The 16,461-nt window shown below is 45.0% G+C and overlaps 1 protein-coding gene and 1 long non-coding RNA gene across 2 annotated transcripts in view; both read right to left on the bottom strand.

Moving 5' to 3' along the window:
• Positions 1-9,837, bottom strand: part of LOC120841732 — a 28,010-nt gene extending 18,173 nt beyond the window's left edge. Inside the window, exon 1 of the long non-coding RNA XR_005715800.1 lies at positions 9,767-9,837. This is a non-coding gene — a long non-coding RNA (uncharacterized LOC120841732). The remainder of the gene's footprint in view (positions 1-9,766) is intronic.
• A 103-nt stretch (positions 9,838-9,940) lies between these two features.
• Positions 9,941-13,341, bottom strand: LOC120841726. Its single transcript, XM_040212687.3, has 5 exons — positions 12,951-13,341; positions 11,989-12,247; positions 11,529-11,727; positions 10,774-11,097; positions 9,941-9,983 (listed from the first exon to the last, which is right to left on the bottom strand). Exons 1-5 carry the CDS (start codon positions 13,284-13,286, stop codon positions 9,941-9,943), a joined length of 1,161 nt encoding a protein of 386 aa, XP_040068621.1. The 5' UTR covers positions 13,287-13,341.
• Between the last annotated feature and the right edge of the window lie 3,120 nt (positions 13,342-16,461).

Here is a 16,461-nt window from a genome sequence, read left to right as displayed (position 1 = left end):
TTTAATTAAAGCGAATCACTGGCCTAAAAAAATACTGCTGTCCTATAGGAATGTAGCGCTTCAGATAAATTCGTTAATTTTTGCTTTTAGTCTCTGCCCCACCAGATACAACATCTGGCCTAAAGCAGTGTTCCGGATCTCCTTCCAAGACCTCAGGCGGGTCGTCATTCAATCCAGGAGGCGGCGGCGTCTCATGGGCGTGTTGCTGGTGCTTCTTACTGGATGGTGCTACCGAGGGAAAAGTGGTCGTGCTTGGGAAAGGCAAGTATGGCCGCCGTAAGTATAGATATTGTTTTTACCTTTGCTCGAACCCACCTTTAAGAAATGCACAGTTCGCATGTGTGCATCTCTCAATGCTTCTACAGTCGGCTGTTAATATTTGGAGTGCTCCAACTCTGTCAGCGCTAGTTTCTCTAGATTATGCAAATGGGATGCAACACTAAACCACATATGCTCTCGCAACAAACAGTGCTCTGCTGAAGCACGCACTGTGGAATCTACTCTGGCTTTATAATGCAGCACAAAATAGTTGACGCCAAGTATAGCTACTTTTGTGACTCCGTTTTACCAAAAGCTCTGCCGAAATAAACTTGCCACCTTATACGTAGTGCAAAAGAACCTCGCGTGCCTAACCTGGAGAAGGGCATTTTTTTCATAGGTAAATTTTTTCTTAAACCAATACCTTCAGCCTCCTTGAAATGTTAACATCATGTGACACTCAGAAGAACAGTAAACCCCTTAATGTTGGCGAACCTTTAATTTTCGCGGCCTTTAATTTGGCGGAATTCAGTGGCTGCGATTATGTCCTCTGTGACCGATTCGAGAAGAAATAGGGGCTACCAAGATAAGGGGGTTTTACTGTCCATCGGAGGAGAGAGGAAGTCACCTTTGTTTGTATGCAAGAGTAAAACCAACAACAACAATCATGGTGCCGACACTTTGTGAGCCTATCTGTGTCTATTGAATTATATCAATTTTGTTTTTGTTCGTTAAAAATTGTTGCCTGTCCACTGTGGGATGTCGTCTTCAACACGAGCAGTGGTTTTCCTCTGAAGCAGGCAGCATGGACGCGTGCCGCAGCACAACATAGTTTATTTGCAGGTGGTACCGCAGTTTGAAGGATGGTTCGCACAATATGGGGGAATCGCAACTCAATGTTCTACCTCGGGCGTAGACAAGATTTGCTCATTCTAAATCATTTTGTCTACAAATCGGGAACTTGCAACGAATGTACCCGCATGGTTGGAAGGGCCAGACAAGCCTTGCGAGCGCTTCGTTTTCTAGCCTCTCAGTCCTGAACCTACTCACGCACCACATGTGTAGATGTTCCGGTACGTGGGAGCACTTATTTGGAAAATGGTGAATGGCAACTGTTGCTATCTTTAAGGTGGACTGCATATTTGCAGTACTTTTCCTCACTTAAAAATATGTCTTACTAAAAATATGTAGTATAGCCGATGACAAAAAGAGAATGGCTGGGCGTCCTCCAGCACATGCTTGTGCTTTTCACCCCGCTTTAGACAGATGTGCTCGCTCCAGGCTCATCAGGCGCTGAAACGTCATCGAAGGTAGCAGACGGGCTGGAGGTCGAACAACGGAGACTTCTCCCTGCCTTTCTGATGGTGTCAGTGAGCATGTACTTCTATACTCTAACTTAGCTTAACCTGCACAGAGCTGAGTAGAATAGGCTTGGCAAGTGCCCTTATTGCATATGCATTTGTACAGCTGAGGCACTTTCTAAATCAAGAACATTGTGTACCTTACCTTCAAAAACACATCATTTTGGGGGTGCAAAAGGAATTCTAAGGCATATTTTTGTTTGTATTGTCCTATTACGCATCGACTCCTTCAACTTAATGCGGAGTCGACCCAGCCTCTTGAAAGATTTAATGCTTGCCAGGTAATTGTTTTGCATTTAGTTGATATATCAGTATTCAGTTAGGTATCCCAAGTCATTAGTCGTTGAGGTGGAGTCTCTCTGTAAGTCAGTCATGTTTAACAGTCATAGAAATGCTTGTCAAATAATGGCACTGTCGAGGACATGTATTCAGCTCGAACAATCGCTGGGCACAAGCTGGTCGTGTGGTTACAGGCAGCAAACATCCCGGTTGGAACGTCCTATTTCGCAATGTAGCTGCAGACTAGGTGAGGGCCCCACTCATAAACGTCTATACTTTTAGTCTCTTTAAGCTGGACCACTTTTAAAACTAAAAGCCTTTGCAGCAAAAACAGCATGACGCATGATTATAAGCTCGACGTACCATGGCGTCCAACTAGAAGGTCACATGGCTTGCTTTGTGCACTGAATTTGCAAGGATGGCTTGAAGCTTCTGTCGTGGTTAACTTTAAGCTGAGATAGTTTAAAATAATGCTCTCAGTTTTTAGTGTTGCCCGGCATGGTTAACAAGTTGGTGATATAGCGCTGCATTGAAAAGTCTGTGCATTCATGACTATCACCTTATGAATGCAAGCTACCTATTAAACTCTTCGTTTTTCAGAGAAATGAAATGCACTTTGCTTCCAATTGCACCCGCTTCTGTAACTTCATGGTATGAAGCACCTTATGGCTGCAAGCTCTGACCGATCTTGTTCTGTGGTCTGCGCAGGCCCATATGAGGGAGTCACTCCGAGAGCCTCACCAGAGTTTCCTGCCCGTGGTCGTTCTAAATGTTTTTGTTGTAGGTATGCATCCTTTCTGTCTTTCCCTTAATTGTACTCAAACGTCTTCTTTTCATTGTCGCCGATTTGCCTCAAAATTGGTTAAGCACACAAATGCACGCTGTACAACTGTATTGTACATATTTTTTCCAAGGTAACTTTTCTTTGCCAAAGTTACAGATTTTTTTATGAAGGTTAGTCTTTTTTGTTTTTATTTTCAAATTTATGTGAGTTTCCATGGGCAACACTAAAACGTTATGCCAGAAGCAAGGACAAGTTCACTGCTCTAATTTGTTCTCAACTGATTGCAAGAAATTTCGTTAATGTCGTGAAACCTCCTTCCAGCGCTTGCTTTGCAGCATAAAAAAAAATTATACATGGGACATACTCTGTTTCTTAAACTGCTTGCTCATTCTGCAGGTCTGCCTGCCATAGATGTCGTGCTACTGGAGAGCAGGCGAATTCGATTGCTGGTTTTGCCATTGCTTTTTTTTTTTTTAGACGTTGTCTTGTCTTAGTAGTTCTTGTAAATTTGGAGATTTTCCTAAAAAGCAAGCCGGGAAGAATATTTAGTTTCGTTAGGAAGCTGAAAATAATGATTTAGTACCCCTTTGTCAGTAAAATAGATACTGTGTGCCGCTGTTAGTGTCAAGCCGAGATCCACGCTTTTTTGGCATTTTGCTCAGAGTGGTACCCATTCTTATTCGTTAGCCTCTTGGTGTGCCAACTAAACTCTTTGTATACAGACACCTGCCCTCTGCTGGTACACTCTACCCTCATGTTCAGCGAGTGTATGAACCGGAGTTGTATCCACAGTCGACACTCGCTGAGCACGAGGGTAGGAAAATCTTTCCATTGCAGCAGAGCCATATATGGGGAGAGTCTGGCAGTCTATGATTTCGCTGCCGTAACGTCTCCCTTCCGAGTGAGCTGATCAGCCCGCGGCACAGAGCAAGAGGCGTGAGCGCATGCGCGTGAACTCTAGGCTGCTCCCAGCTGAACGGGGAGGGCCGCCATTTTCATTCATTCGCCCGGCATGGGATCGATATTCAAATTTCGGTTATTTCCTTTTATTTGGCAGGCTCTGGCAATAAAATGATATAGTGTTATTGCTCGGTGGCTTAAAAACCTAAAGAAAGAAGTTCCTCCATGTTTGAACGCACTTTTATTTAGGCAAAAAAAATAAATAAGCCCGTAGCAGACGACACGTAGCCTCAACAGTGCTCCGTGCAGACAGCTTTGCGTCAAAATGGTGGTCGTCTCCTCTTTCTTTCTCTGCTGCCTTCTCTCTCCCTCCTTCGGCGTTCTCCTCCCTTTCCTCCTCTCCGGCGCCTTCGTTGCCACACCCGCTGGCTAAACTCTCCCACTATACGGCTTTGCATTGCAGTAGTAGTTTTATTTGTAGTCTTTACAGTTGAATGTGAATATTTGACAGAAGTCTCAGGTTGGGGCGAAAGGGGGTTAAATGAATGCATTTGATCATTCACCTAAATTCGGTACCCATCATTTTAACGCCTACGTAGCTTTGTCCTGGGGGGTGACTATGACTAAAATAAGAGGATCTATGTGCTGATCACGAAAGAATATGCTAGCCATTCTAATGTAGCTCTGCCAAGTACTTGATTGTGATTTGTTTTTATTTTCAGCTACTTGGGTGCCTCAAGATCTGGAGATCCTAGTGGCCACAAGCTTGGACTCAATCTTTTTCTGTGGTCTGGGCAGGACCATGGGGGAGGTAATCCCAGCAACAAGAGCATCGCAGTATCTCCCTGGCTGTGACTTTCGGTCTGCGTCACGACACGGGAGTCCTCGTGCCACCAGGTGTTAGGTATGCCACTTGAAATAAGCATTTTTCTTACCTATTAATAGAACAGCAAAAGCACTACTAAGCCTAAAATGCAAAAAAACATATTCAAATCTTGGGTTGGATGAAATTCCAATTACAAAAAGGAGTCTGCAGACATGATTAACATGTGAACTTAAAGCCCGCGGATGTAGGTTCGACGGTGTCACAGAAATAACTTCCCGCAGATCGCCTTGCTCGTGCTATACCCAAACAAATTCTTAAAATAATCATTGTGTTTCGTTGGTGTCATCAATCTTATGTCCCTACCACACTCACCAGTCGGGACATGTGAAATATAAAAAAACAGGAACTTGCACATTGTCAGCTCTGCAAAGATTTATATAGTAAACAGAGCATAGCACGTTCAGCTTAAGAAAAAAATTCAGTGCAGGCCTATATTCATGGTTCACATATGTGTAATTGCTCTTTATAATGAAGTGAAAACTGCTTAAGTTGTGGCCCACAACAGGCTTTCTATAAGTGTTAAAAAGTGCGGTAGAAAATATGATTGCGCTTGGAAGACTGGGACATAGGAAGGACAGACACAACAGAGCGCTAACTTTCAAGTGATTTAATTCAAGAACCTCAGCGTAGAAACGGACTGTGTCACCGCACCACATCTCAACCAATCCGTGGCCCTGCCACGGACCGCAAGTACGCCAACTCCTTATCCGCCAAGTCAATTGACGCCACACTGACACAACTTGTGCCGGAACTATTTATAGTGTCAGCCTCCATAATCTCGCTAACAGTCCTATCTTTGTGCCTCTCAAGAACAATAGACGAAGCAAATAATGGTTTGCACCCGCAGTCATGACAGTGACACGACAGATCATGACTGCGAGTGCAAACCATTATTTGCTCAGTCTACTGTTCTTGCTAGGCACAAAGATATGACTGTTAGAGAGATTATGGAGGCTGATGCTATAAATAGTTCTGGCACGTGTGTCAGTGTGGCGTCAATTGACTTGGCGGATAAGGAGTTGGCGTACTTGCGGTCCGTGGCAGGGCCACGGATTGGTTGAGATGTGGTGCGGTGACGCAGTGTGTTTCTACGCCGAGGTTCTTGAATTAAATCAGTTGAAAGTTAGCACTCTGTGGTGTCTGTCCTTCCTATGTCCCCGTCTTCAAAGCACAATCATGTTTTCTAACGTACCGTACCAACTTGCCCAACAATCAGCACTTGCTAAAAAGTGCTATTGTGTTTTAAGCAGCTCGCACCAAATATTTTCTTGAAATACATAGGTTCATGGAAATTATTATGTAGATGTTGGCAGACAGTCATGGTGAGGCCAATCTTTAATGCCAAGTGGTCCACTTATTCAGAGTTAATTGAGTTTGTAAATATTGTAGGTCGCAAATTAAATTTTTATGGTACGCAATGGGCACAATCATCCGTAATGACTAGCTCTACCTAGGGGAACTTCATACGTTTACTACGGCAAGATGGTTTCGAAAAACAAAGTATTTAGTTTATTCAACTCCTGCACTAACCTTGTCTTTAGAAACTTTTTATATTCTTTGCGATGCTGAGATAAGATTCTGGAAATAGTTTTTCTAGAACTACTCTAGATATTTCCAGTTCATCATTTTTCTCGCAAAGCATTCGAGAGAGCCAAACCCTGTAATGTACGGAGGGAACTCACAGAATGATGCGACTGACAGTTTGGAACATTCGGCACTGTAACAGTAATAATGACATGTCACTTATGTAATGTTCATTATCGCAGATCAAACTGCTTTTTCCGTCTACACTCATTTTCAGTAGACTCATTCAGCGAACTCCCACCTGAGACTGCAGCGCTGGGTTCTCCAAAGTAATTTGAATGAATATAGATGCAACAGGTTTCTTTGAGCGTGCGTCTAACACATATTCTTCATATTGAATCTGCTAACTGTATTCATGTCCATAATTCCACATTCCAGCTTATTTTTATTTGCACATTTGAGTTTTCTTCAGTACTTTTCTCAACATCTGTGCTTGCTGAGCCGTACTCAAGTCCATACATCTTGTCTTTCGCTATTACATTAATATATAAAACTGTTGATGCCGAGTGAGAATTCAAGGTACCGAATCTGTCGTGCGAGCTAAATAAGAACCAATAAAAAGCTCTACAAAGGAAATTTTGTTAAAGGATGCTGTATGGGCATTAGAATAGCACATGCCATGCTAAAAAAAAAAATACAAATTCTTGTTAGGTATGCGAGGATGACAGTGCTGTGCTGTTTCTGATGTGTCACAAAAAAAAAAAAAATCAGTGCCATACAGTGTTCCTTATGGAAGTACAAACTGTTGAATTCGAAGCCCAGAAGTTTTATTCAAGAATGTTCCTCAATACAAACGTATTTAGAGATCTGAGCCGCTGACTCATACATGACTATGTGGCAAACATTAATTTTCATGTGGATTATAGTTTACAAGGTCTAGTCTGCATTGATTTATTGCATTCATGCTGAAACTGGGAGGGGTTCCCTGGGTATGAATAAAGAGATAAACATTTCTTGAAATCAAAACATTTGAGAACGGACAAAAGGAAGGATCTGAGAACGGTATCTTAGATTCTCTTCTTTTTCTTACAGTATCTCTAATGTTCACTTTATTTCACCTGATGCATTTAGTTTTTAGCGCAGCTCTTAGCACCCGTTTCCGCGTTTCGCGGCGTCGCTGTCGGCGTAACCACCCAACTAAACTTGGCAGGAAATTGAATTAACGTTGTGGTCATGTGACGTTAATATTTCCGCTAAGTCTAGCTGAGAAACTGAATTTTTTTATGGATGACGTGACACGGTCATGCGACGTCATTTTCCCCGCTACTTTTAGCGGAAAAACTGCATTTGTGTTGAGGTCATGTGACATCAATTTCTGCGCTAAATTTAGTGGGAAACTTAACCAGCTAAATTTAGTGGGGAAATTTTCCCGCTAAATTCAGGGAAGTTCCCTGCTAAATGGGAGGGAGCAGAAGAGGAGGAGGGGAGGGGGAGGAGGGGCATACCTTCCCATCCTCCTCTTCAAGATCTGTGCTCTAATTTCACGTTACAGAGAATTGTAAACGTCTCATATTTCATCTCATGTTTATTCAACTTTTATATTGCAGGTGCGCTCACAGCACAAATCTGGGTTGTGCTGATCCTCTACGCACAAGTTAGGAACTCCTGAGTGGCAAGAGTGGGAGTTTGGTCTGACAGCTCAAGGGACACCATTGTTCAGTATTGAATTTTTAATAATCTTCTTTTAAGCAAAGTTAAGCTTTCCTGCATGCAGTTCTTGTAAAAATAAATACCTGCAACCAAATTTACCAGGTCACGACATTTCGCCTCTGCTCTTAGTGGTCCTGGTGAGCCTCGGATAAGAGCTTACTGGTGTGCAAACACCATGCTTGTTTGAAACCACTCACTGATGTAGAGACTCGCTGACATCCAGCATTCCAATGAAACGCTGGATGTCCACAAGTCTTTCTTGAACAATGCAAGCGGGGAAGGAACCATACAATCGTATCGTATTGGGGGACATTCTACAGAGTTTTTTTTCTATGTTTTACAGATTTTTTAAAAAAAAAAGCCGTAAAAGCTACATTTACGCGGTCTGTGCACGTGAGTTATATGGCCAGGGCGGCATAGTATAAAAGGCTAATTTGTAATGATCCGTCGGCTTATTACAGAGATATGCCAGACTTCTTTCAGAAAACTAGATGGAGGTTCATTCTAGCGTAGTTTTATCCCGCGAATCTGAATATCCCGTTCGTTTTCCTCAAAGATATAACTAAACGTGAGAAAACACAAAAAACATCCCACCAACAGTGACATCGTAAGAAGACCTTTCGGCCGCCAAGCGTGTGTCGCTTAAGGGCCGCGCGTCCAATCGCAAGTTTTCTAGGTATATTCTCCGGCACTGGCACCAGTCGTGACACATTTTTCTGCCCTTTTAAAAATAGCACGTGCGTGCATAGCTTTGATAGGCGCTGAAGATGCGTGAACAAAGATTTTGAAAGCTGCTGTTGTGACGTCGCTGTCTAGGGAGGTGCTTTCACAGCGCTTTAAAAATGACTATGCAGCCTTGATTAATTAAATTAGTAAATAATTTTGATATTTGAGATTCTCGAGGTCGAATGAAGAAGATTTAAAAGTGTTTTCTCAAATACAAAACTGCTTCAGCCTCTCTCTAAGTATAGTAAGTTCGTGAAATTTTTAATCAGTGAAAATAGACCCATGGTTCCAATTAGAAACCTGCTAAGCATCATCAAAACACTCTAAATCAATTTTCTTTGTAAAGATAGACGAGTAGCATTATATGGCGTTATAAAAAAATGGTCAATTTGGATGCATTTCCAGACTTCGGTTTCTTACCAGAGCGCATCTTTGCACCTGCGGTCCAGCTGCCCGGTGACCGCAGTGCGAAGCCGCCCCCTCGCCTCCCTCGTAGGATGAAGGGAAGCAAGGCGCATGTGTGTTGCGTGTCTATGCCCCTGGGGAACAGGACCGTGGGCGCAGAGATGAGCTCTGATAAGAAACTGAAACCTAGAAACTCGTCCAAATAAAGCTTTTTACAGAATGCATAAAACGCTACCCCTGAATTATATCCTTCTAAAAAAAACTTGATTTTGTGGTTTTCAATGACTCAGCAAGTTTCTAATTGAAACCATATTTTCATTTTCACTAATTAAAAAGTTGATTAACAAATTGTATTTAATTATCTGACTGATCGTTACGACTAGGTCCCTATACTACGTACGCCTGGCCGTATAACTCGCCTGCACAAACCGCATTAATATAGCTTTCACGACCTTTCTAAACATGCATGTAAAGCTTGAAACTAAATCGCCCTGTACAACAGTGAAAAGGCGAAACCAACACGCTGGAGCCATATGGCTCCACCATGCTGGTATCGCCTTTTTGCTGGTATAGGATGTCCCATATTACGTTATGCATGTATGGTTCCGTCCGCCTACATGGTTCCGCCTATATCCACTACGCTGGTATAGGATGTCCCATAATACGACACGCTTGTATGGTTCCGCCCACCTGTATCGTTCCGCCTTATTCCACTATACTGGAGCCGCCTTTTTCGCTTGTATAGGATGTCCCATATTACGGTTATGCTTGTATGAGCCTTTTCCGTCATCTTTCCATCATCGAGATTTTCCAACAGGGAGGGGTTGTAACTTCTGGCATAAACTATATTTGAAATAACATGTTTCGGTCGTATTGCATGCCACAAGTATTAACATTGACTTCTATGACATCACAATCATCATTATCTCTTACCTCACCAACCTGAACTTGTTCACAGTGCAAGATCTTGTTGATTTGAGGAGCATAAACGGAGTAAGTCAGGTACGTTGCGGAAAAGCCTGGGGAGTCGCATCTTCCATCTCCGCTCAAGTCGACAGGACTGTCTTTTAGCTGCTCCAACAGCTCATCCTGGTGCTTTGTCCGTACCTAATCATGAAGATAAGCACAGCACATCTGTTGCACAATTATGCTATAACAAGCAATATTACAATTTTTCAATTTATTGGGATAGTAAATGGCATCGACAGTAAAGTGGAGATACAGCCAAGTAGGTTCATGAATCATCAAGGTAAATACAGTGCATCGAAGGATAAAGACAGAAAGAAGATCACAGGACGAGTCCTGAACAAATGGCTGAATTTGTATTGAAAAACGGCTTAAGCAAAAAGCCAACAGAGAAGCTAAATAACCTGCCCGAGGTGACGTCTGTGTTCACATGTGTAAACAAATGTTTAAAGAATGGTTCTATAAACAAACTGATTTCATTGAAATCTGAACACTGACGTCATCTTTGACATTTTATTTTACTTTTTGTAAACTTTTTGCATGAGATGTTCTTTTTTCTTTTTAAATAAAACCACAGTTGTTACTTTGGCGCTCGGCCGGTGTGCTTTTCTCAGTCTTTGTCCTGTGCGCTGTCTTCAGCTTAACAGTAGTTTGTCTTAATTCTCACCTTCTCTACAGTGGGGATGAGAAATGCCGACTGATAGTTAAATAACGATTGGTGTAATCTGAGCTAGTTGGTTACTCATTATGAAAAAAACCAGCTGAACTAAGGAAAAGGTAGAGATAGAAAGAAAGACACCCGATCGCTGGACTACCAACTGTTTTTATATATAAACCTCCTCTTCATCCTCTTCCTCTCCTTCTGCATAATTCACTTCGTTCCCCCCTTTTCCCCTTTGTTTTACGTTTTATTTTACAAGATGTTGCCCCCTCGGAGAAATTGTTTTTCGGTGCGCAACAAGGTGATACAGTACATCCTCAGCGTCTTGACTTGGACGTTCATTAGCTGCAGCACACGTAATGTGGCTGTTGGGCTAGCTCCAGAAAAGAAGATTGCTGAAGACAGTAGCAAGCTCCCAGCAGCCTTGCCCTTGATGACTGGCTGACTGCTCCAGGTATGGTAGTGCGAGTCTTTGCAGATGGTCTCCACCTTCACCAGGGTGCCTTTCACAGTTAGGCTGGGCTCGCACTTCATAAGGCAAGTCCGGCAGATGGTAAAGAGTTCCAGCAGGCAGCTTTCGAAGACAACATATTTCTTCTCATCCTGCAGGGGCAACCCGGATTCTACGGTTTCATCCCTAGAAGGAGTATAAATTAATATATGATTAAACAACACCTAAATGTGTTCGTTGTTTCATTTTTTTATCAGCAATAAGCAACAGACAGCTAGGGCCCCTACAAGGCCACAAACAGCTACAGAAAACAAAACTAAAATTTAGGTCAGGTGTAGCTTGATACAGTGCCGCATAGTCGTCGCATGCGGACAAAAAACGATAGCGTGTGAGCGAGGTCGAGCTGAAATATAAGGGGAGTTCCCAACCTGGTTGGATGCCAAAATGTATACAGGGTATTCTTGTTCGTTAGTAAATCGAGTAGGGAACATCAGCTTCTCTTTCACATGAACAGGCATAAAGTGTAGGATTGTCTCAAAGACGGAGATACTAATGTTTACCTCTTCAATATTTCCTTGAACTGTGCCTGTAAAAAAAAAGAAAGGGAGGCACCCTACCCTGAACACGTGTCATCTTCCGACTGCTCGCTGAGTGGGGTCCAGTCTTCATCCTTTTCTTGGCCGCGATCAAGGTCTTCTTCAAGGGGGGAAGCTGGTGAAAGCAGTGAGGGGGTAGGAAGCACGGGAAAGGAAGGCACCCAGCTTTCCGTTTGCACCGCACAGGCCATCGCAGCATAGGCCTCTTTGACCTGCGTGCCTGACCACAGGCAAACAATAAACAATTATTACATCTCTGTTCAGTGTCTCCAGGCAAAGAGAATGTGCAACGGCATAAGGAAAAGTTTAGTAACTATACATGGTATTGTTGGATCCCCCGAGGATTGGGCCTTCGCGTATGACAGTGACTACCAACGAATACATTCCAGAAACAAACCATACAGACTAATTGGATACAGGTATTTTATGGTTGCCATTATATGGCTAGAGAGCCAATGCCGATGTTTCTTGGAATGCTTACCGACTGCCGTTCGACCAAGCAAAGAACCTTGGATGTGTGTAGCTGCTTGTTGAGTAGCCACTGAAGCTTGCACAGATGCATCCTTCATAGCTGCCTTGCCTTGCATATCAACTCGCAGAGCTACGTCGTGTGTTGCTGGCCTCTCTTGTATGCAGCGATATGTAGTGTCTGCTCCTGCTTTCCAGGCTACGCAGCAGCAGCACTCTTGAAGAGGTGCACTCTCCATAGGTGCTTCATTCGCCGATACCGAATCATCATCCTGGTAAAGGAAAATTGACCACATTATACAACCTGGAAGTTGACATATCGACTAGGTTACGTCAAATCTATAAATTTAAATCATCAGTAAAAGTAACAATCAGTAAGTCCCTACAAGTCCCTAGAGGGAAGTGACATATCACATATCCATTGAAGTCCAAAAAGCAGCTTGTTTATTCCTTGCTGCCTTAAGTTCAATTGGTCTAGTAGTGTGACACCACATTTGGTAAAGTAAAATCAAAAGAAAAACAGTAGTATTTAACAGATTAAATTTTATTCCTCGTCTACAGCAGGACTCGTCGTCCACTCGAGGCAGACCAACAGCCCTGCTGTCTTAACATTCCCCAAAAAAATTTATTTGCGCAAGCATAAAAGTCTTGAGCTCATGCTAGTAGCACCTCGAGAGCAACTTTCTGCGGGATTTTTGGGGAAGGAAAGAGCATCTTGTTGCGTAGCAATGATCGACACTCAACGTACGTGCGGGAGCCGTAGCTTGGGGTCGTAGCTTTGATTGCATGCCCACAGAAATTTGACAGAGTACAGCACCGAAGGCGCGTCCTTCGGCTCCCTTCCGAGGTTGCGGATCCGCAATGGCTCGACAGTAATTTAGCACATGCAGATCGTACTGTTCGTCAACAGTAGAGTTAATGCACTCGTTATCCTCCGTATGGTGAAATTCGTTTGATGCTCGCGACGCGACTCACCGTGGTCCTTTGACGCTTGGCGACTCTCTCCTGTTCGGGGGGCGACGGTAGCCGAAGTTTCGGAATCGTATCGGGTTTCAGGTGGAGGGCTTTTGGAACCTGCCCGCATTCACGGAGAACACTGTGGATGTGGCTGTAGTCACGCTCGGTGTCAAAATGCTCCGAGCATACAAGAATGACCGTAGACCCGGGGTCTCTCAAACCGATGAGCCTGCACCAGGTGCTTCTACGTGGTTCATCGAGTGGCAGGCGGTGAAACAGCAGTTGTTTCTTTTTAACCTCCGGACTGTAGGAACTGTAATTCGGGCACTTCGGTACACTGCAGCCCTTCGGCATAGCCACCGAGCGATCGATCACAAACGTAAACACTACTCGAGCAGCCAGAAAACGAAAGTGCTCCGCAAAGAAAGCGCGACCAGAAGCAAACCCGTTTAGCAGACGACGCCGACGACGCTCGGGGATTGAGTGCGCAGGCGTAGTAGGGTCTTTTTCTTGTTTCGTTTACCACACGATAGATGGCGCTTGGCTCTGAGCATTATCAAATTCGGCAATTTTCGTCAAATCTCTAATTATGCTACAAAATGTGGATCTGAATATTATTTAACAAAACTTTTAGAAAACATTCGCCGGCTATTTATTGTTTACGATCGCGGTGCTGGTGAGGTAGGCTCTTACCCAATAGGCGACGTGGATTCGGCTGATGTGCACCGTTTCTGCAGTGAAAAGGCAGAGAGCTTCCGAAGGAAAGAAGGCGCAAAAGAGTCCGGTTTTCTTTTAAAAGTTCTATAGCGAAGAATTTTTTTTGGCTCCCTATTTTTGTGTTATTGTGTTTCTTTTCACACCTTTTACGACGTGCGGTGGATGAAACTCGATTTTAAAATCATTTCATGGTCCCTTTAACCGCATGAACCTCCTCTTTGTGTGTTTTCAAATCGCGTTGATGTTGTGCGGCACTTTCTGTTCGCACGGCCATGTCATATGCCTTTTGAAAGGTTAGATTGGTTTCGGCAAACAAACGTTGCTGGAGATGCTCATCAGTTATGCCACAAACGAAACGATCTCTGAGCATTACCTCAAGGGGTAGCATGGTCGGATTAGCCGGTGTGTGTCCTGTGGTTCCCGAAATCACAGGTGTTCCTTCGCCGGTGGCGCCGGTAGCAGTTGAAGCCAAGCCGACGCTTGTTGTACCGGAAGTTGTCGCAGTCCCCGGTGTCACAGGGATCCCGAAGTTGCATTCTGCGGCTAACTTCTTCAAAGACGCCGCGTAGCTGGATATGGATTCCCCGGGTTGTTGGTCTCTTCTTTGAAACTTCGCTCGGCTGAACAGCTCTGACGGCCGCGGGTCGAACTGTTTCTGGAATTGTGCCATGAGCTCGTCAAAACTGACGTTTGCAGGGGTTCTTGGTGCCACGAGTGCTCGTACGACCTTATAGGTCTTGGGTCCGCAAAGTGTAAGCAGTAGTGCTCGTTTCTTTGACGGCTCTTCAACTGCGTTGGCCTCGCAGTAAAAGCTTAGGCGTTCGGTCCAAGATGTCCAAGCTGTTCTGTGGAACTCCTCCAGCTTGCCTTGAGAAGCCATCCTGCCCGCTGAAGTTCTTGACTGTTGACCTACCTCGTCGCCAATTGTTATGTATCCCAGGCAAGGACTCAAGCTCGGCGTAGACAAGCGTCCGGACGTTACTTTAATGGCGCCTAGAATGCCCGTCTCGAGCCCCAGAAACCCGTGCACCAGTCCCGTGCTCTTGAAAGCGCGGGAGTCCGCTCACGCCCTGTCCTGGCCACCGGCCGGTACATTACAGACAACAAGAAACTGGGACGAAAGGATAAAAGTTTCGTCTTGAGTAAGAATAAACGCGAATCCTCTAGACCTTTTTTTTGACAGGGCGTTGCTCACTCGGCCCTGCGCGCGGCATTATCCCCCCTCCTCCCCCCCCCCCCCCCCCCCCCCCGCCGTTCTAAAGCAGACAGTCTCGATACAACGTGAAAGGAAAACGAAAATGGCTGCATAAATATGGTGAGTGGAAATAAACATGCAGCGCCACAATCCTAACACGCGTAGAACAGCATAAGACGAACCACGTGGACCACTTTGGGTCGTAGCTGGTGGCGTCCTGATGGTCAGATTCCGTCGGGGAGCACCTCGTAGCTCAACTCCCCAAGGCGGCGTATGTACTTGTAGGGTCCACAGTAACAGGATCGTTTGCTCTGCTGGTTGGTTGAGCGACATAAAAAACGGCGCAAAAAGGACGGGACAAAAAGTAGGAAAGATGACATACGGTGAATAACAACCAAAGGTTCACTAGAACTTCCACGCGCACACAGTGGCACAAGAAAGGACATGCTTTTCTTTTTCTTTCGACACAGATAAATGCTTTAACGTTTTAACTGTTTCTCGCAGAGGCCGCGGTGGCGAATGGGCGTCTATACTCATACCCTGTCTCCGGGCTGGAACTCCACGTCGCGGGGGCGAAAGCTGTACCGGGCAACGTCCACACGTTGTTCATCCTTTATCCGAAGGCGGGTTAGCTGACGTACCTCTTCTGTTCTTTGGGTGACGACCTGGACGTCGTCGGTTCCGTCGTCCGTCGGGTAGTGAGGCAGCTTGACGTCGAGCATCGTCGCCACCTTTCTGCCGCGCACAAGGAGAAATGGTGTAATCCCAGTGGTTTCTTGAATCGCTGTGTTGTATGCAAACGTAACGAAAGGCAGCATCTCATACCACGTCTCGGCAATGGTCGTGTTTCATCGCTCTGTAAACTCGTTCGTCTGCGGGTGGTATGCCGTTGTTCGACAGTGGCTGGTGTAGCCGGGCTGGAGGGCCTCCTGAGTTAGCTGTGCCATAAGCGAGCAGTCTCGGTCCGTAACCAGGACATAGGGAGCGCCTTGTCGGAGGACGATAGACTCAACGAAGTAATTGGCTACTTCTACAGATATACCCGACAGGAGTGCTTTTGTCTCGGCCTACAGGGTACGATAATCAGTTACCACGATTATCCAACGTTTTCAGTGCGTTGACGGCGGGAAACGTCCAAGTACAGCCATTTCGATCTGCTGGTACGGTGCAGTTGGGGGCGCGATTGACTGCAGGAGGCCTGCCGGGTTCTTCGGTAGTTTCTTCCGTGTCTGGCACTCGTGGCATGATTGTGTGAAGAGGTGCACAGTCTTCGGGAGCTCGGGCCAGTAGTACTTCTTTCGGATTCTTGCGAGAGTTCTGGTATAGCCAACGTGACCCGATGTTGGGTCGTCGTGGCAGGCTTGGAAGATCTCTTCTCAAAGTCTAGTGGAAATTACAAGGATCCACGTCGAGTTTCTGTCCCTGAAGTTCTCTTCGAGGAGAATACTTCTCCGGACGGCGAATCTTCGAAGGGTACGTGAGAAGGCTCGTGAGTCGTGCCCCCTCGTCCCTACAAATGGTCGATCAGTCCGTGCAGCTCAGGGTCGTGCCGCTGAAACGCTGCCAAAGTGTTAACGCTTACTGCGCCAAGAAACTGATCGTCGTAGTTGCCGTCTG

This window comes from Ixodes scapularis, unplaced genomic scaffold (genome assembly GCF_016920785.2).
Source record: "Ixodes scapularis isolate PalLabHiFi unplaced genomic scaffold, ASM1692078v2 PGA_scaffold5__190_contigs__length_132052651, whole genome shotgun sequence".
NCBI lineage: Eukaryota > Metazoa > Arthropoda > Arachnida > Ixodida > Ixodidae > Ixodes > Ixodes scapularis.
Note: the sequence above shows the minus strand (reverse complement) of the source record. Positions and strands in the feature narration are given on the sequence as shown.